The sequence below is a fragment of the Pogona vitticeps genome, chromosome 2 (genome assembly GCF_051106095.1).
Source record: "Pogona vitticeps strain Pit_001003342236 chromosome 2, PviZW2.1, whole genome shotgun sequence".
NCBI classification, from domain to species: domain Eukaryota; kingdom Metazoa; phylum Chordata; class Lepidosauria; order Squamata; family Agamidae; genus Pogona; species Pogona vitticeps.
In genome coordinates this window covers 73,361,042-73,382,560 of record NC_135784.1, presented here as the reverse complement: position 1 = coordinate 73,382,560, position 21,519 = coordinate 73,361,042, and the positions used below count along the sequence as shown (strand labels likewise).

The 21,519-nt window shown below is 40.8% G+C and overlaps 1 protein-coding gene across 5 annotated transcripts in view; it reads left to right on the top strand.

Annotated features, from left to right (window-relative positions):
* The window catches only part of ATG7 (autophagy related 7), a 139,969-nt gene that overhangs the window by 7,872 nt on the left and 110,578 nt on the right, over positions 1-21,519 (top strand). For 3 of the 5 annotated variants that reach the window (XM_072989723.2, XM_072989721.2, XM_072989724.2), the window contains exons 4-11: positions 3,037-3,114; positions 4,236-4,352; positions 6,678-6,827; positions 7,727-7,815; positions 8,656-8,777; positions 11,685-11,778; positions 15,503-15,647; positions 17,727-17,885. In XM_072989723.2, the coding sequence (XP_072845824.2) occupies positions 3,037-3,114; positions 4,236-4,352; positions 6,678-6,827; positions 7,727-7,815; positions 8,656-8,777; positions 11,685-11,778; positions 15,503-15,647; positions 17,727-17,885 (954 nt within the window). The remainder of the gene's footprint in view (positions 1-3,036; positions 3,115-4,235; positions 4,353-6,677; positions 6,828-7,726; positions 7,816-8,655; positions 8,778-11,684; positions 11,779-15,502; positions 15,648-17,726; positions 17,886-21,519) is intronic. The other 2 variants (XM_078385420.1, XM_072989722.2) reach the window with 1 other exon arrangement.

The following is a 21,519-nucleotide window of genomic DNA, read 5'->3' as shown; positions in this document are numbered from 1 at the left end:
CATACAGATGCATTTTCTCTGTTTAATTTAGTTGCTTCCCCTTTTAAGGCTGACAAAATGCCCCCATCTACTTCAAAAAGAAGCACATTTTTGTGCATGCTACCAGTTACATATGTTACCAATGATCTGTGTTTAAGCTTTCCATTTACATAAGCATTTATGCTGCATTCATAAGCCAGTTTAACTGTCAGGTTTTTTTCCCCTAAGGAAAAGGCATTTTGCAAAGATGTTGAGGATCCTTACAGAAACCCTGGGATGGACGCTTGACAGCAAAAATTCCCTTAATAGATTGGCTTTCTAACTTGGCATGTGTGTATGTGTGCTGTAATACTAAATTTAATTTTTTCTGCTCTGTCTCAAGCACCAGCTGATGAGGCTGCTTAAGGTCCATGTACACTTTTACATTTCAGTGAATGTTTGAAAGCAAACTGCATTGACAAAAAAAGCATGTTGTGGAAGATGGAGCACCCCATGGGATGTTTGTCCTCTTCACTGGCCTGTATGAGTTCTTCACCCCATCCTTGCATTTTTGTTGTTTAGTCATTAAGTCGTGTCCGACTCTTACATATGACTATTAATGGCCTTGGTTAAAGTGAAAACAAAGTGTATTCCTAAACATGGATATCCACGTGATAGAGTGATTAAATAACGAATCAGAACTGGAAAGGCCCAAATCGAAATCCTGATGGCCGTGAAATTCATTGAGTCACCTTAGGGCTGAACCCTATCTCTCAGTCTAAACTATCCCATAGAATTGTTGTAGGAAGAAAAACAGGTGTGTTACCTTGAGCTCCTTGGAAGAAAATCAAGACATGCATGTCACAAATGAGAAATATTTTGTCACCTTTGTAATGAGAAATAAAGCTCACTTTAAGAAACCATATGGACTACTTCTCTGTACAGTTTCCACTGTGTGTTGGCACTGAGAACGAGTGTAATGAGAAACTGAGCCAGGAATCAGGACTGCCTAGTTCAGGTCTTGCCCCTCAGGAAATCACTAGGAGTTTTAAACAGGTTATTTTCTTGTTAACCCTTTCCCTCATCAGCAACATGGATGTATGTATGTCAAAGGCCACAGCAAGGCAGTAGCCAAAACATCCTAGGGTCTCTTGCCAACTCTGTAAGGTGGATTACCACCAACTCCCCCTTCTCATTCTGGATCAGAAAATTCATAGTTCTTGCAGGATGTCCTTCAGCATCTAGGAGAGGAAGGCACAAGACTCCACCCATTGTGTCTAGAACAGTACTTCCCAACCTTGGATTCCCAGATGTTCTTCACCAGTCATGTCTAGTGGAGAAGGCGTCTGGGAGTTTTGATTCAAGAACATCTGGGGACCCAAGGATGGGAACCATTGTTCTAGAACCTGAGATCACTAAGAAATAAACCATCAATAGTACCAGGGAACCAAGATATAAGGCTCCAGGCTTTGAAATAAAGCACACACATGTGAGGAAATAAGTTTCTTACAAAAGGTAGGGGAGGGGGAATACCTGTCTGGAGAAGCAGAGTGACATTTGAGAGCCAAAAAAAGCAGACTGAAGAGCATAAAGCTAGCCTAGCCTAGCAGAACATGCCAAAGGTAGAGGCCTAACTGAAGTAGTCACTGAGGACTCAAAGAGCAAACATGCAAAGACCAAAAAATAAAAATAAAGCAAAGTATGAAACAAAATGTGACAAATGAGGTGAGGAGCAAGGTCCGTTTTTATACTGATTGATAAGGGTAGCAGCCTGGTTGGGTCTAGTCAACCAGTGGGAGGTCATAACTGCCAGAACTTCATAACACATTGATGCAAGTGCTGGGTCACACATGAACTAACTTGAAAGTGATTACTCTGATTAGCAGGTGTCTGTTTCGACCTTGGGGAATCGAAACAAGGATCGTTCAGGCTGTCAAAAAAAAACAGAGAGAGAGAGAAACTGCTAAGAACAGAAGAGGAGGAAAGTGATTTCTTCAGAGGCAGTACAACAGTTGATGTACATGACACGGTTACTACAGGAGTTACAGCTAGTGCTCTCTTATCTATACCCTGCCTTTCTCCCAGCAGAGGAATCCAAAGTAGCACATAAAGAATTTTATAGCACAAATATTAAAACAAATATATCTATTACATAATAGTTAAGCATAGTCATATGCACTAAATAAAAATTATTTAAAATCATTGATAAGCACACTTCCCCTGTAAAGCCCCTTCCTTAGAACCATTTACTGATCAAAAACTTGCATAAGAAGACAGGTCTTTGCCTATTCAAGAAGCTGGGGTGGTGTTGGGGGGCAAGTAGCATAGTCTGCCATAGGAGAGAATTCTCTTCCAATAAATTAAATTTGACAGTCCCCTGCTCCAACTTTTCCCCTTTTGTGCCTTTGGCTTTTGTAGGAATCTCTGGCTACAGAGAAAAAAAATACTCTAGAGGAAGCTGCAATCCATAGCCAACATCCTTCCTTTTCTGCCTATGCTCTCCCTGCTCTGGAGCACCTTCAATCTCAAAAGGATCCTCCTTAGAGACATGGAATCCCTCAGGGGGGTTTATTTTATGATAAAAGGCACTTCTCAGGAGCAGTTTTCCCATGGAGTAAGTGGGACCCTGACCAAGAAAGCAAACACGTTCTTACCTGATCAGCTGTGCACTGAGCGCGCAAACCTAATTAAAAAAAATGCCAAATTGGTTGCCAATCCATGGTTCCTCTGGGTTGGACCTTTTTTTTAAGGAGTAGACGGCCATTCTGAAGGGAACCAGCAGATAGAAAGGCAGATCTGGCACATGTCTGGATACCTGTTGGGCCCTGAGGAGGATGGAAACTTCTATGTTTACCTGTTTATTCAAAGTTCTTTACTATTCTATAACCATGCTTTTTAGGAGGCTTATAATAAAGATAAAAATGCATGAAAAATGCTTACTTAAAACTTAAAATTATTGGAGTCGGGTACTTTTTTGAAAAACCACGAGACCAATAAGAACATCACATTGGAACGAGAAGAGCTGATGGAATTCAACATGCTAATGATGATTTTCATTCCCATTCCTTTGCCTTTTAGTTATGGAATGCAATAACATCAGGGGATGCCATTGAAAATCCTGTGTTATTGAACAGATTTCTCCTATTGACATTTGCGGTGAGTAAAGAGTATTCTTTATTTAAAAATCCCTAAAAAATCACACTTCTAAACAAAGGTTGTGCCATGGCAGCGAGTGCTGACTGGTTGATAGGTTCGTGTATCTGGCAGCCCTAAACCCGGATCTTAGGTTTACTCTGAACAATTCTGTGCTACTCAGAGAAGTCATTTCCTTGAGACCCAAATGATTAAGGGCAGGATCGTGTTCTGCTTCCTGCACCCTGAATGGCAACTTCATAGGTGGTTTTCTCCCATTTTCTTCAGGACCTGTCCCACACCTGGTCATGCACTGGTTGCACATCCAGTCACCCAACCAGTCTTGTGATGGAAGATCAGAGGTTGCAATTGAGTGGTTTCCCTCCTGAAGATTAGTCTTTCAGAAGTTGTCCCTAAAGCTATTTGATGAACCTCCTAGATTCCAAAGATGTTTGGGATGTGACATGAAAGCTCTTGTACAGGAAGCACCAAAAACAGTTCTGGGGGAGGGAATGGGACACAATCAATTACTACACATATGTACTCTGAGCGAGAGAAAAGATACTGGAGAATAATTTCACACCAGCCATCTCTAATCTTGAATATGTGGTCTTTGATTGCACCCATTCCTTCTTCATTATCTTGGGTGGGTTTCGGGAGTTTCAAAGGAACCTTCATGAGCGCTCAAAATTCCAGTTCTTATATTTGAGAAGGTGGCCCACGTCTTTTACTGACAGGAGCTTAGCCATCTTGTGGGACTCTGTAGGATTATAGAGCAGCGGGAGGTCTGTCTTCGCAGCTCGGTCCGGCTCAGGCCATGGACCGGCACCAGGCGTTGACGACCTCTGTTATAGAGAACACGAGTGAGAAAGGAACCACACACAGCAGAAGTCAAGTGGCTTGGAAGGGTTTCCTTTGTACTATGAAGAAGCAGCTAGACAGACCTTGGATGAAGGAAGACCACCTGGGTGCAACTGAGCACCTTTCCTTGTGTCCAAATAAGGCCACTGGTTGTACATGCTGTGCTTCAAAATGTTTAAGTTGAGTAGTAGTAATGGTGTCGTATAATCTTTCCGAGCTATTACGTCTTTCAGTGAAATAATTCTTCCTGCTTCATAAATATATTCAAACCATTCTCCTCTTAGGATCTGAAGAGATACCGCTTCTATTACTGGTTTTGTTATCCTGCATTGTGCCTCCCAGAAGGCGTCTCTTTAATTCAGCAACCTGTGTGCCTAGGTGCAAAGTTCTCTCCAGCTCAGGTATTTAATTTTTTATTTATTAATTTAGCACCATCGCTGTATAATCTGATGCTTCACAGAGTTTCATAACCTGTGTGCACCTTGCTTGACATCTGTGCATATTTTTGGAAGCTTTCCTTCTTCCTTCCTTCACTTGAAGTGGTGTTAGCTGGGAGCAACAGGTAGTCCCTTTTCATTCTTGGCCCCTAAATTCTGGAATATCTTCAAGCCCCCTGTTCACCCCTGCTAAATGGGACTTTATTCTTGTTCATCCTTACATACATTTTTCAGTTAATCCTTTCATATGCTTTTTATTCTGCTATTAACAGTATTTTTACAATGATGATTTGTTGTAGCTTATTTTTCCCCTAAGCTGTTGAATCTGCTCTATCACGAAAAGGATGGAATATAAGAAATAGGGCAGTTTCTGTCTATAAGGAACATATAGTCTAAATAAGATTTATTCCCAACATATATTTAAAATGTCAGCTGCACTTGATACCTGAAAAATTGCTTGTATCTTGGCTTTTAAAAATCTCCCAAGTACACATCTGATTGATTGTTGTGGGTTTTTCGGGCTCTTTGGCCGTGTTCTGGAGGTTTTTTCTTCCTAACGTTTCGCCAGTCTCTGGCTGGCATCTTCAGAGGACAGGAGTCAGAACTCTATCTGTGCTCTGGTTTCTCCTCACCCACACCTTGGTCAACATTTAAGGCTCTCTCTGTGGAATAGTTCTTTGTCTGAGGAGTTTCTATTTTTTATTTTTACCTCAGCTATTTTATGCCTCTCGAAGACCCATGATGTTGTATGGATAAACATAATAAGAGAAAGGGCAGTTTGGTCCAGCTTATAAATTTTTATGGGATACCAAGGCTGTGATCCTCTACTCCGTTAACTGACAGCAGGGTTATATATGAGGAGACACGTGTAATTTTGCAGCTTTACTGTCCATAATAGTATTTTCATTAAGCAATATTTCCACTGTGAACATTCCTCTTTCAAGGATAATAAATCTGAATAATGGTGTCATTGACCTTGGCAAATTCATCTCTTCTACAAGCTTTTGCCTGATGTATTTGGAAGAACTGTGTTTCTGCAAGGCATCGTCTGTTAGTGAGTGTTAGTGTTAATTAACACTGCAAATGGCAACTAATCGTAGTTGACAGCCTACTCTTAGAGGAGGTCTGTGGTAAAGAAGAAATGAGGGTTTCTACAAAAAAAGTATAGCTAGGTGTAGCATAGCAAATGGGACTGTGATGCATTGCATCCACCTATTTTGTGGGGGAAAGCATATTTTTATCATGCTTGTGGTTTTTTAAATGAAATGTATGTGGCCATCCATCGACAAATTGTCTTATAAAATTCCATGTTACATTATATTGTCCTTCCTCCACAAAGTTTTGGTAGGATATGTGGTTTTCTTTTAGGTAAAGGTAAAGGTTCCCCTTGACAATTTTTGTCCAGTCGTGTTCGACTCTAGGGGGCGGTGCTCATCCCCGTTTCCAAGCCATAGAGCCAGCGTTTTTGTCCAAAGACAATCTTCCGTGGTCACATGGCCAGTGCGACTTAGACACAGAACACTGTTACCTTCCCACCAAGGTGGTCCCTATTGATCTACTCGCATTTACATGCTTTTGAACCGCTAGGTTGGCGGGAGCTGGGACAAGCAACGGGCGCTCCCTCCGTCGCATGGATTCGATCTTACGACTGCTTGGTCTTCTGACCCTGCAGCACAGGCTTCTGCGGTTTAGCCCGCAGCGCCACCACGTCCCTTGGTTTTCTTTTACAGCAGTGCATTTTATAATCTCGGCAACCTGAAGGTGAGGCTGAACCAATAATTGCTAAGGAAACGAGTGTTTGACTGGAGTGTATTACTCTGGCATTCTTTAGCCTGCATGAGTTGTTTATTTTTGTGCTCAACTGGTTCTTACATTTAAAATTCTGTATGGATTTGGATTTGAATGGTGTAAAATCCCCTTCTGTGTGCAACTGGAAACGGACTCTTAAGGTCAATCAGCCACAATTTTGGCTGGCTGAAAACTTAGCTTTTTGAAAGCTGTTTGCAGTTGAGTGGTTGCTGTCATTTACTTGGTGTAACTGGGCTTCTGTCTCTTCCTCCCTCCTTCCCTTTCATGCTTTTCAGCTGTCCCATGATAGGCCTCTTCCTCTTTTTGTTGCTGTCGATTTTTTTCCCCACTTCACAGCTGGGTTTTACTGTTTTAAAAGTCCCCCCCCCTTAGATTTGCATTATAAATGTTTCAAGTAGATGCCATTATATAAGCAGAGGAAGATATGATAGTGTTCCAGAGACCTGTGAATTGAGGAGAACTGTGTTCTGTTTTCTTCAGATCCGGGCGCTCCAGAATGCATATGATGAACTTTGCCAGAAAGAAGGTCTTACAGCTCTGCCTTATTTTTTAATCAAGTACCACGATGAATCAGTTTTTGTGTCGTTGCTTAAAAACTGGAAGGACTTTTTCCCTGATCAAAGGGAGAAGGTAATAAAAAAAGAGTTTGAAAATGATTCCTAGAGCTTTATTTTCCTTTCCCTTTCCTTTTCTTTTACCAAACATGGGCAAGGGAAGGAAAGAAGAGCTGACAGTCCTGGGCCACTTAGATATCTGGAAAAAAATGCATGTCAGAATCAGATTTCCTTGGAATGTCATCATTCACAAGATTCATATTTAGGTCTTATGAAACAGATGCTTTTCTGAGTAAACCTGTGGGGGATAGAGAGGCCTAGTTTACGCCAGAATGAATAATGCACCTTCCATCTGTGTAAAGCTTAGGTGCTTTATGATTTTCCATTGAGAACCGGAGCTGATACTGAAAATGAGCCAGCCTGAGGAGAAAGGTCTCAGAAGAGCCAATACATCTCAAGGTGAAGCAGGGCAGGGAGTTTGACTTTGCTTCCCTCCTTGCATACTCCTTTTGATATAAAGAGTGCATTCCCCACCAGTCACCACATTGTAAGAAAATGTGTATTGAATATATACCAGTCTAGTTCGGTTTAACACAGTGAATCTTGCCTTTTGGAAAGTAATTAATCATTAGAACTCACAGACTGAGCAGCTTTCTAGACCAAGCACCACCCTTCTTTCCTGGGAAGATTTCTTTTCTGGAATCCAAGACATTGAATTGAGAACATATCACATTGAATTGAGAACTTATTGGGCAATTATCTAGCGTGTTCACCTTTCGTTAGCCTTGCTTGCAAATGTACAGTTCTAGTGGCTGTGAGGGAATCAGCATGGGGTACCAGTATTATATGTTCAGCCATAAGTCTCATACATGCTTGTTAAACGGGGCTACAGCACACATTGCCAAATATTCAGCTTTGAGGAGATGCTAATTCTCTTATCTTAATGTTAATGGCAGATTTTTGCTTTCTCTGCAGGTGATATTTGGTGTTTATGACCCCAGTAATTTCACTCAATATCCAGGATGGCCACTGAGAAACCTATTAGTCCTGGCAGCTCACAGATGGTATTTGTTATTAGTCACTGCTCTGAATGTGGTTTTCTCCATGGCTGCAATCTAGATACATTTACTAGAAAGTAAACCTCAATACAGTCGTTGCAACTTGCTTCTAAACATATTTCACATGTTTTGTTTTTACCCACCCTAGTTGTGTTTACATCTGATGAAATTAAATGGGCAATATTTATAGTCTTAAAGATACCACATGTGACAGAAGAGAGGGTTCGGCAGCATTGCCTGCTAAGATTGCCTGTGACTAGACTGAGGAGAGGACGGGGCTCCTTCTCCTTCAGCAGTTGTGTAGAAGGAGGAAGATCAGCTAATATAACTTGACTGGCCAGGTGCAGGGGCTGAAAGATTCTCTTCTACACAGCTATCAAGGATGAAGGAGCCTTCTCCTCGTTTCAGTCTGGCCACTCTACCTATATCGTGGTTATGGTACTTAGTTTTTTCCCATAATACTGTGTGGTCGAGGTTGCCTCAGCTGCTGTTTCTGATTCCAGTTTTGTGTGGCAAACCTGAACTGAACCATAACGAAATCAGTTTTACAGTGCTGATGAATGCAGACGGATCTTAACAATTCTACCCTTGGTGCCTGCAATCAGAAACGAACCTGTTTGCATTCTGATGCTGTGTTCGTATCAGACCACTCTGATGAACTGTGCATTTTAGTATGCCTTTTCACTTTGAATAACTTCAGGTCCAGTAAATGGGATCAGAATGTGGGGCTATGTTGCTGTCTAGTAGAAGATTGCCTTGGCATCAACTAGAGAAAAAAAAAAGCTTCCTGCTTTAAATCTCAGCTTTCTAGCTCTGCTGCTGTTACAGAGGTCTCTTTCCTGACAGGGGCAGCCGCCTCCATTCAGTTGAAGTGCTTTGCTTCAGGGACAGGACCATGCAGGGAGCGAGAGATATCTCACACAGCATAGTTTTTGAAATAAAGCTTCCACCAATGGCACAGAATTCAGGTAATCCCTTCTGCCAGATGAGGCTCCACATTTATAAGTTGCAATATTTATTGTGGTTTTTGTGTGTGGGGGGGGATTAATTTGCCTTTGCAAGAATTCTGGAAACAAGTGTCCTGCTGCTTTATGGCAGCGTATTTCAAGAGCTGCGTACCTGTAAAAACTTTGAGGCGTGTATATCTACAACTCTCAGAAACTCCCTGTGCAGTGTTGCCAGTGGCTATGTTGCCTGAGGAATTCTGGAAGGTGTCGTCTAAAAACATATTGTTGCACCCCTCTCGTAAAAATCTATTCATCCCCTGAAATCCTGTTGCTTAGCATAGTAAGCTGCACTTGAGTCGGCCTGTTGAATCAGTGGCAATTTGGTGCGTTAAACCCTCCATAATTTCAGTTGATTCAAATGGCCCTACTCTAACGGTGACTTCGTATGTTAAGCGATAAGACTCCTGCCAATGAAACATCCCTGGAAAGGATCCAGTCTTTATCTTAAAATGAAATTATTTTCCTCTGGTGTGCAAGCCATCCGTGCCACTTTTATTTCTACCAGGGTGTACTACAACAGGCTGCAACACGTTGCCTCAGAGTGAAAGTCAAAGTAGCATGGTTTCTGTCACATTTCTCGCCAAAGCCTGTCCTGGAAGTGACTAACCTCTGCTGTTCTTAATTTGTTCTGAACCGTTTCTTTGACCTAGCAGTGACCCCTTTTTTTGTGCTGTATTGCTCAGAAAGGTTATTTTCCATTTATCCACAACTTTCTGACACGTTAGGGATTCCCTGGAGCCTTTGTTACTAGTAGCTACAGGAACATCCATGAATCACATCCAATCATATCAGCTGCGTTAGTTGCCAGTTCATTTTTCAATACAATCCAAGGTGCTGGTTATTATTGCTTAAAGCCCTAATCTGAGTTACCACCACCTCCCTTGTGAATTTGCTTACCTTCTGATCATCTGCTGAGGCCATCTTGCACTTGCCTTCTGCAGTGTGGCTGGTAGGTAACATGGAAGATCATCTGTTCCTCAGCACGTGGAAGCTGAAGTTAGATTACATCTCCTTCTTTATCAATAGAGAAACTATTTGTTCTAATAAGCTTTTGTTTTCTCTGGCACTGGACTTTTCCCGTTGTGAGGAGGAGAGTAAGGAAACAACAAGTAGTGAGCCGTCCCCTCAGATAGTTATCGTGGAGTCAGAGATATCAGTGAAGCCAGAAATAAAAGAACAAGCAGAGGAGATAGAGGAAGGTCGCGCGGGCAGAGTAGAGAAAGTTCGAGAGGAGGAAAGGCGCGCGGGCGAGGAGGAAAGGCGCGTGAGAGAAAGTCAGTTGAAACGGTTGAGAGAGGAAAGAGAAGGTGCGAGAAGCAAGGTGTACCGTGAAAGAGAGCAGATAGATGTTTTCCTAACTACTGAAGAGGGAGAGATCTCTAAAGAGACGGAGAAGGTGTCTGTATTCAAAGAGAGAGAGTCTGGAAAGTCAATTGAAGATGTTCAAGCCTTCTCAGTTCCGGTAAAGAGATCTGCTCAAGCCCTGTTTGAAGGTGGAAGTGAGGAGGGAAAGACCGGCGCGACAAGACCAATCATTCCCGGTCTGAGCCCCGAAGAATGGACCGTATTGGTCTTCCCGAAGAAGCGTGGTCCTGCTCGAATAGTGCATCACATTCCCCCAGAAGTGGAGAAGGAAATATCGAGAGAGGGGGATTGGGCCCGCCACCCTTGTCGCGGGACCCTGTGCGCAGTTCGCAACAGTTTTCTGAGACTACCCACGGAAGAGGAAGAGAAAACAAGAACCTATTACTAAAAGGGTTAGATGAAGATAAATCGTTATTATGGTTCTGGGAGAGTTCTCCTCCCTTGTTGTCTGTTCATGGTTCAAATGTTAGTAACAAAGAAATGGCAAGTGAGCTTATTAATAAAAATGTTTCGTTAAATATTTCTGAATCCTCTCTTGTGTCTCCAAGTAAGGAAAAGCCCTTTAAAGATAGAGAACCCACTCACACCCGTCCAGCTGGGCTCTGCTACTACATAATTGTCCAGATGTGTCCTTGCTTTGTTGGCAATGCTGTTCTTTCTTGTTTGATAACTGTAGAATTCTGGGTTTGGAAATTGACTGTGGGTTGTAAACTGTTTTCCCTATAGTGTACTAAGTTTTCCCTCTCATTTAGCTCCCTAGGCACATAAAGTATGGAATTTGGGCCTATTCAGGGAGTATAATAGATTAGGTGATATCCATCTTATTTATTATTGTTCATTTTGTAACCCATTGCTTCTTGATAAGGAATATCAGCAAAATACTTTTTTTTAATGCGTCAGTGGCTAGCATTTGCCACATGAATGGTGTTAATATGCCTGATAAGTGCTTGCTGCTTGATTAAAAGTAATTACAGGGCCTTGATCTGCGCTGCAGCATACCGTTCTGAAAGACAAGCAGACAAAAGTTTCTTTATAGACTAGAAATCCACAAACTAACGCCCAAAACTTTACAGTGAAACCTTCTGGTCTTAGTGCCCAGAAGCATGTTGCTAGAGCATGTTTTAGTGAATATAGCTTACCAAAAATAAATGCCTTGAATTTGAGACTGTTATGACTTCCAGTGCTGCTTCAAATTATTTGAGTCCTTCCTGTAGCTGCTTTGCAAACAGCTAGAGTGACATGGTTCTGTTCTGGAAACTGTAGAAGTGACTTCAAATAACAGTACAGTAGGACTGCTGTATTGACAAAATCACTACCCAAAGTTTCACTTCTCTGTTGCCAATTTTTAAAATTGAACCTCAGAAATACACATTACATGAATTAGCCACTAGAGGGAACCAGAGAGTATGCTAGGTATACTGTATGTATATATATGCTTTTCTTTTTTACAACCATACAGTATATGCATTCTGCAACACAGTATATTCTTATTCCCTGTTTAAGCAGGTTGTCCAAAAGCTGTTGGATGGGAGAAAAATCAAAAGGGGAGTATGGGCCCAAGAATGGTCAACTTAAGCGAGTGTATGGACCCTAAAAGGTATTGCTCTATAGTTTTTTAAAATCTGATCTTACCATTAGAAATATATATCTGTAAACACGTTGAAAGGAAACATGTCTGCTGTATTTGTGAATGACTGGAACTTGCTGCCTTAGATTTCTTTTCATTATTCATTTTCCATTGGGTAGGGAAAGATCATAGGAATCTGTTGCCTCAGATTTCAATGTTCAGAGCAGTTAGCCAAGCCTGAGAAATAAAATTTTTCAAGGCCTTATGGCAATTTGCCACCAAAAGATACACTTTTTGCATAAATGTGCAACAGAGTTTTGGCTGACGAAATTAGTTAGAACCTGTATATTGTCATCTATAAAAACGAGTAGCCATTACAACTTAAAACTTTTGAATGTTTTGGAGGGTGTAGAAGATTAGGATAGCAGACATATATCAATGAAATGCTTAAATATTTAATGGCATATATATGTTTTTTTTCCTTTATAGCTGATATTAAACAAACTAGACTTTATAGACTGAATTTGCAGAAAAACATATTGTTATCAGCAGAGATTGCAAGGGGTTAATAGCTCTGAAATGGGTCTAGTAATGAAGATAAAATGTGTCATTACCTAAAACATTTTTAAAATCCCTACAGATACGTCAAACATGGAGTGCATGAAGATTATTTTGTCTCGATAATAGAGACTGCAAATGTTGATTTTTCTAAACTTAATGTCAATTGCCTAAAGTATAAGATTCAAGGTTCTTATGGGATTATTTTCTTTAAGAAATATTCTAAATTGAAACAAAGTTGTATGTTACAAGAATAACAGGAACTGATTACTCAAATTCAGTGGAACACAGTGCACAAAGCCACTAGAAAACTGGAAATCATAGTGAATGTAGATTGTTTCAAGGCATCATTAGAGATCAAAAGGGGTTATAAATTAGAGAGAATTATGAAAGTTATTAGAGAGAATATACTGTAACTTGATTACAAAACTTAAAAACCTTTGACAAGAATCTGTAAAAAAAAAGGAAAATAGTTCTATCTATCTGTGTGGATCAGAAAAAATTAAGTCAATGAAAGAGATAATGGTACAGTTTACTTTTTTTAAAAATAAGAGTTATGTTTGTTAGAACAACCTAGAGAGGAAAATAATAGTATGTGAATATTCCAAAAATCATACAGCAAGAAAGGGAGTTATTGATAGCATGTATTAAATCTAGAACGTATGGCTTAACATTAGAGTTTTAGTTTCCAACGATAATTGTAATTAATTAACTCTAATTATTCCTTTATATTAGCTTCCAGAGACATGTAAAGAAACTAAAATACTGAAACCTGGAGAAAGGTCAAACACATTTAAAGTCTTTACAGACCAATCTTTAATTAAAAATGAATTCAAAATAATGATCATTTACTCTAGGTGTAATATGGGATAGGATCATGGCTAAATTTATCAATTTGGATCACAAAGGATTTGTTGGTAAACGTATCATTAGATATTAAAATTGTGATAAATGTGCTGTTAAAAATGATGTGGTGTACTTTTTCTAGACATAGAGAAGGCTTTTGATAAGGTGGCACTTAAATATTAAAATCAAGTTAAATGCATCTGCAGTTTAGCAGCACTCTAAAATATGCCCACTGTTCGCTAGGTTGTCAGTCATGGAGATGTTTCAGAGAAGTTTTTTGTCTATACAGAGATAATCAAGATTGTCATCTATCACCCTCGTTATTTGGCATGTCTTTTGAATCTACTGCAGTTATTATCCAAGATAATAAAAATGCATTTTCATTATCATTCCATTTTTCACTTTTATGATCAAGTCTCATAATCTTTATGTGGATTATATAGTATTATATCGTGTTAACTTTGAATAAGCCACTGAAATTCACTAGTTCAGTACATATGTTTGGCAGATTTTCTGCCTGTAGGCTAAATGTATCTAAATAAAAGTGCTTTGACTTTAATATGTGCCCAACCATCAAATTATATAACTAAAGTTTGTTCTGTACATTGACTGATCAACCAGTGACGTATCCAAGTATCTCCATATTGCAGGATTTTGATGGCTTGATTTGGCATGATCATAACTTGGGGGAGGATTTCTATGACATGTCACATTTTCTCTGCAACTTAAATTTGAACCCATAAGCAAGTTCAAACATGTTTGTGGCTTTTCTCACCAGATCACTCATAAATATGTTCAAACCCACCCATAAGCTCAAACATAGGTTGCAAGAAAAATGTGACATGCCATAGAAATGTCATAGAAATCCTCCCCCTAATCATAACAGATTTCTTCAGAAAGTTTTTTAAAATGAGCTGACATAATGGCTCATATCTCTCCAACTGACATATTATCAAAGGATGCAAAGAAACTATTTGCAAAGGCATGTAAATGTTATGAGTGAAGGGCAATATTTGTAATGCATTAGAATGGGAAAGTGAGAAACATGCCTTTTCTCTTTTAAATGAATTGTTCTAATAATCTGTATAGCATTTTTTAAAATCAAGAAATCACTGTCCTGCCACTTTGTATGCTTGCTTGTTAAAAATGACTTCACTGTCTTTTTGAGGACCGGCTATTATTGCCTACCTGATAGGCCACAGTCTGTTTCACAAAGGATCTCTCCAGCTACAGTAGTCTCAGGCTAACTAGATTTTTAAGGTGCTCTGTCCTTGTCATCTCTGAATGGAGAGTGAACCCTAGAGCATTTTTCTGGCACACATTTCCAAGTATACCTTGGTAGACGGTCACAACTCTTTTCTTTTTACTGAAACACATGGTGCAGTTGGGGAATTCTTGAAATTGTTGTTAAGAAACACACCTTTCTAAGCTCTGCATTTTGCAAGCTAGGTAGGTAGCACATTGATTTCATCTTCCTCCACCTCGTTTTAAGGTTATCTGTTGAGCAGCAAATTTAAGGCTATGAGTGAGAAATGGTCTCCCTTTTTTTTTCTTTACTTGTCCAGGATCCTTGTTACCAAATAGTAACTAGAATCGTATTACTACACATGCAAATTTTACATAATTTCCTGTTGCTAATTGCAGCTAACTGAGGAGACACCAGGGTGCAGCTTGTGACTTATTGCCCAACAGATATGTCCCCGATACTGTATCATTCAGCTGTACTTAGCACTGTCAATTTACACAAATCTTAAGTGACGGCCAGTAGACGTCTAGCCAGTAGATTTTTTTTTGGCATTTGTCTCTTATCATTTGTTTCCTAGTTGTGAAGGGTGCACATCAATTTTTGAGACATGAAAAAAGAGGACAAATATTATCCTAATTATTCAGGTATTAGGGCTGAGTAGTAATTGCAGCTTTCTAATTGACTCAGATGAACAGTAATTACTTGTGATCTTGTAGGATGTTAATGTTATGCAACCCATTGTAACGCTGGTTTCACTAATTTTATATGTATAGGTAATTATACTAACATTTAACTTTAATATCTAATCTTATTGTAGAACATAGATATTAACTTTATTTTTTGGCCATTGTCCTCTTTTTTTTTCCTGACATCTGATCTTTGTACTCCACATCTTCACTTTTTTCAGAGAGATGCTGGTTGCCTAGGTATTTAAGAAAGAAAGAAAGAAAGAAAGAAAGAAAGAAAGAAAGAAAATGGCTCTCTCTGAAGTTAAAACACAAATGTGTAGAGGAGACTAATTTAGAAAAGGATGGCAAAGGAAGTTGCGTAGACAGTTGGTCAAATGTCTTCTTATGTTCTGTTTACTGTGTATTCTATTTTCAGATTAGCTGAGTCCTCGGTGGATCTTAACCTTAAATTGATGTGCTGGCGGTTAGTGCCTACCCTTGACCTGGAGAAGGTTGTGTCTGTGAAGTGTCTTCTTCTAGGAGCCGGTACGCTGGGTTGTAGTGTAGCCAGAACCTTGATGGCAAGTACTGAAGCTTCTTAAACTCTAAAGCTGTTCTGTAATTTTATACAATAATCTATAAAACAAAATCAGTAAGCTAGTGTTTCCTGTAGGAGGGCAATTTAGTCCCTTATTGCTGTCTTCTATCCGGCTCCTTTGCTTGCTGTTTTTCATGGGATTCCTCTTCTGCTGGTTCCAGTCTTGTTAATAAATGAGGGCTGTGACCATTAAGGAAGCTTGCTGGATAACAATGCTGTTCACAGTGAGATTGATACATTTATTTAGCTGTTCTGTAAACATGACATTAGTCAACATCCCCTTGCATAATTTTATTGGCATAATGCAGACAATGTAACTTTTGGAGGCAAATTACTTCAAGTTAAAAAATTTGTAGATATTATGTACCGTATTTCCTATTGGGAAACTCAGCTCAGTGATTTCTTTACTTGAGACAGATCACCACCAAAGTTACATTCTTTGTGTTGCCCCAGAGTAATTATGCAAGAGGATCTGGGCCATTGGAAATGATGGCTGGAATCTTATTATATGACTTGGTTCCAGTGGCGCAGTTTTCATTTTCCAGAATTGCCCCAAGGCGAGCAGTCAAAGTCACAAGATTGGTGTTCAGTAGGAAATGTTTACACCAAGTTTTCTTACCTTGCAGCAATTTGTAGCGGAAGGTTAAGCTGCTGAACATAATGTAATAGGATTTTGGCCTATTGTTTGGTTTGAAGATTGGTTAAGAAAAGAGAAACACCGATCTGAGCCTTGTGAAGACAGAAATAAAAGTTGTGTTAGAATAATTCATGTATACTCTCCTACCCTTAATTGTGCCCTGCTTTGTTGTTGATGATATATGTTTAGCATAACAGTTCAAAGTACAGTGGGGTCTCGACTTACGAACTTAATCCATATTGGAAGGTGGTTCGTAGGTCGAAAAGTTCGTAGGTCGAATCTGCATTTCCCATAGGAATGCATTGAAAACCATTTAATCCGTATCTGCTCTTTTCCGTCCATAGAAACTAATGGGAAGCTGCTATTCTGCCTTCTGCCACTTAGAGGGGGATATATTTTCTCTTTTTTTCCTTAGGTTCAGGAAAGGAGGGGGAAGGCAGGGAACAGTTTGCAAAGCACTTTTGAAATCTTTTTCCAACGAAGCCAATTTTATAGCATGTTTTAAAGCATGTTGTGCTGATTTTTCCAGCACAAAGACACACAGGCAGGCTTTTTAGGTGCTGAGCAAGCCTCCCCAAGCCTCTTCAGAGCCAGCCGATCAGCTGATAGGTGGGGAGAGGAGAGGGCAGGAACGGGGAAAAGCACAAATTGGCTGCCAGGCTCCCTTCTGGTGTGGGCTTTTAGCTGTTTCCTGCTCTTTTTCCTGCTGTTTGGGGACTACCAAGGCCTGGTAAGTGACTTTCTTTCATTTATTTTTAAGTTTCTCACCTTTTTTCCCCTCCAAAAGCCTCTAAGGGGAGGGAGGGGGCACTTTTTTCCTGTGCGTAACTCGAGGGAAGTTCGTATGTCGAGTTCTTATTTCCCTATAGGGCGGGTTCGTAAGTTGAATTGTTCGTAAGTAGGGTCGTTCACAAGTCGAGACCCCACTGTATATGAGACAGACTTCCTTGAAGAAGTCACTTTCTGTTGTGAATATCTGACTTATCTCCTTTAGTATACACCCTCTGGCCTTTTTCATCTGTTACCAGTTTGGTGTGGTTATTGCCTTGCCGTGTACCAATACTCCACTAACATTTGAGAGTAATGTGGAATTTGCAAAATGCCAGCAGCCCAAACAGTTATTGACATGGACAGAACACAGTTAATCCATCTGCCTGATGTGGTTTGATTTCTGATGCATATCAGATTCCGCTATGGTCCCGAAGTAACCCCATTCTATGAACATAACCTAAATTGTCCTTTCTTTTGAATGAAGGAGACAGCATCTCCCCACTCAAAATCAATTCAACTGTTTTTGTCTCCTTGTTAACATTGGGGATTAGGTGCAGAAGTTTATTTTTGGTTGGGTTTTGTTCAAGCCACATCTGTGTAATTATTTTTGCATTTATCAGATAGTTCATTTCTGATTATGGTTTTTCAATTCAGGGGTGGGGAGTGAGGAAGATCACATTTGTGGACAATGCCAAGATCTCTTACTCCAATCCAGTCCGTCAGCCACTGTATGAGTTTGAAGACTGTCTTGAAGGTGGGAAGTCAAAAGCACTGGCGGCAGCAGACAGACTGCAAAAAATATTCCCAGGAGTGGTAAGTAAAATACTGTGAATTATCAAACAGTCTTATTGGCTGAAATCATCTGAATTAGCTGTTGTCTTAGTACATTATATGTTTAATTGCTTTTTAATATTGAAATTTATTGTATTATAAATGGCCAGAATCCTCTTAGGTCTTTACCCCAGTGTAAGACAATTGGTGTAGATCTTGTCTATGAGCTGCCGCACATTAAGAAGCCAGAATTGCCATGTTGCATTCTGAACCTGATAAGATCTTGGTCCTCATCTTCAAGTCCTTTATTAGGAGAAAAGTTGGGTGTAAATAAGAGGAATAAATGACTTAAGGTCCATGTGACGGCCTTCCTCACGACTCACAAAGGGAGGTCGTCACGTCACTTTAAAACACTTTACTCCACTTTACTGCCACCAACCATTCCTTAATAAATAAATCATACATAAAGCCAGTATAACTTTCAAAAATAAAAACTTGGTTTATTGATTACAAACAGAAAGGAATGGTAAATCACTGTTGAAGAAATAATCAATCACTGTTTCTCAGGCACTAGCTATCACAGACTCTTTCTCACTGACTCTAAGATCACTTTAACTCTCAGCTCATTCTCTTATCTTAAGTTCCAGTCAGCAATCTCTCAATCTCTCTCTCACACACCCCTTTATACACCAGCTCCTCCCCTTAAGTTCCACCCTCCATCACACCATTGGTTGATGACTCACTGCTCCAGCGGTGACGGACAGGTGAGGTCAGGGCTGCCTGTTACAGTCCAGAATCTCTAGCAAGCTAAACTAAAAAAAAATAGTTTCTTCAAACTAAGAACTGATAGTCTGTGTCAGTTAGAATTTTAAATCAAAAAAGTGGAAATCAAATCTGCTTGAAGCAACAGCAATAAAATTTACCGCATTTTCGCTCCATAAGACGCACCTTTCCATAAGACGCACCAAATTTTTAGGAGAAGAAAACAGGAAAAAAATAATCTGCTTTCTTCTCCTAAAATTTGGTGAGCCTTATGGAGAGGTCATGGAACACATCCTAGGGTTCTAGGGTCCTAGGGTGTGTTCCAGGACCCTTGGAGACTCCTCCTGCCCCCCCGGGGGCCAGAGGGGGTGAAATCGCCACCTTCTGGGGCTCTTCTGAAGCTTCCCAAGCTTCCCAATGTCCTGGAAGCTCCCGATTTCGCCCACGCTGGCCCTGTGGGGGGTGGGGGGAGCGTCGGAAGGGTCCTGGAAGGCTCACTCGGACCCTTGGGAGGCTCCCCCCCACGGGGCTGGGGGGGGCAAAATCACCACCTTCGCTCCATAAGACGCACAGGCTTTCTACCCCACTTTTTGGGGGAGAAAAAGTGCATCTTATAGAGCAAAAAATACGATATGTGCAGAGGTAAGGATAGCAAACCACATAATGTTTACCTACATTTAGCTACCCAAGGAAAGACGGAATGAGGGGGAGAGTCTTAAACAGGGAAGTGCCACATACCATTATTTGCACAGATCGAGATAATCTTTATTCTATTATGGCAAATATGAGGGACATTTACAGTAGCAGAAGTCCTCTCTTGGAATGTAATTTTGCATACCACCACAACGCTGATCAATCCACCTGGAATTCAGAGCAGCCGCATCAGCTTGCTGCATCAGACAACAGTCTTAGGAAACATATTCCTTATATTATTTGTCTAGATATTACAAGGGATTTCAAGGCAAATTAATGAAGCATTGGTGTAACTTTCTTGGGGCAAGACAAGGAATACATGAGTAGTTTGCAAGACGAAATTCTTTGCATTAACTAGCATTTTATTGCATAAACAGAGCAGAAGGGAAATCGGGTAAGCATTCCTCCCTGCCATTCTAGTAGGCTATTGTCATGTGTTTGTTCTTGTGCTGGTTGCAAGATTGGTCATGCAACTGGGAGTCTGACAGTGGTAGGAAAACTTACATGATTGTCATTCTGCTCTGCTTTTAGGCATAAGGATACAGTGGTACCTCACAAGATGAATGCCCCGCACAATGAAAAACTCACAAGACAAAAGCATTTTGCAATTTTTTTGTGCCTCGCAAGACAAATTTTCCTATGGCCATGCTTCTCAAGACGAAACACGGCCATAGGAAAGAACAAGAGAGCTTGACCGGTTGCCTAGCAAAGTTCCACCCTCACGACCGCCGCATAAAGCAAGTCCCCTCCGTGCAGGCTGGCCAAGAAGACCATGGACGGTGCCGCGCTGGGTTGCGGGCCGGGCCACAGTGACAGGTGCTGCTGGAGCAGCACCGCCGCCTCCTTGCAGCACGGTCTGGCTGCCAAGATGTTGTTGAGGCTGAACATGCTGGTAGGCATCCCCTGAAAATTGGTGGCGTCTGCCCGCGGGGAGAGACAGAGAAAGGCTGAGAAGGAGAGAGGGATGGACGGATGGAGGGAGTGAAGGGGCCGAAAGGAGGGAGGAGGGCTGTGGAAAAGAAACTTTTCTGCCCGAGAGGAGAAAGCCATGCGCTTCAGTGAGTCTGCGCCGGAGCGAATGAGCTTTCCCGAGGCTTGGAGACTTGGGCTTATTGGAAGGGGGGGAAGTGCGATCTGCCAGTAAGCAGCTTCTCTTTTTTAGGGGAAAGGGGGGAGGAAGGGGATTTTAGTAACTTTGCCTGCTTGTTCCGCCTCCTCTCTGTCTCTCTTTCTCCCCCCCCATCTTTTCTGACTTTTTTCACCCATAGGAACGCATTAATTAAATTTCAGTGCATTCCTATGGGAAACCGCGCTTCGCAAGATGAAATTTTCGCAATACAAAGTGACTCACGGAACGAATTATTTTCATCTTGCGAGGCATCACTGTACTTGATCTTATTTTTAAGCAAATTTGTCTTGACTTACTCCAAAGTGTTACAGTTATGAATGTCCAGTTTTCTTTGGAACAAAGATAGTAAACCTGTTTTTCAGGTGTATAAGGTTAAAACTCCTATAATACCTATCTATTGGCCAAGGCGACTAGGCTTTATGGGATCTGTAGTCTCAAACACCTGGAGGGTGCCAGTTTGTCTACTCCTGGGGTATGTTATGCTGTGCCACCAATGGCCTGCATAGGTGCACCCTTTTGAGATATTTCATATTTTGAGATATTTCGTAGTGATATTTCATACTAATAGTTTTACACATGATGGATAATAAGAAATATGCTCTTGGATTTATGTTCCCTCTGCTTACTCTGATTTGTATCTTCTTTCTTTTATCTTATTTCAGCAAGCCATCATTTATAATTGTAGCTGTACCAGGCATGTTAACTGCCCGCTTTGCAAGGCATAGCTTGGGCTAAGTAGAACATGAATCCTACCTAGAGTATACCATTCAAACAATGGCTGAATTTGGTAGTTAGTTTCAGAGACAATAATTTCACGTAGGTGCAGGTATAGCTTAGTGTCTTGGCGTACTTGGTTGCAGAACCAGGGACTGGAAGGTCAAATCCTCAGCTTGTCTCTCAAGAGAGGGGCCGCCCTGAGATCCCCCTAGAGCAAGTGTGGTTGATGTGATTATGTTCTCTGTTCCCAGCAAACAGCATGTTGTGTTCCCTGCTTGGGCAAGTGGCACAATCCCAGAGCGCTACCAGAAGGAGAGACTGGCAAAGCATTTCTGAATATTTTATACCTAGAACATCCTGGGAAAGGGTCACATA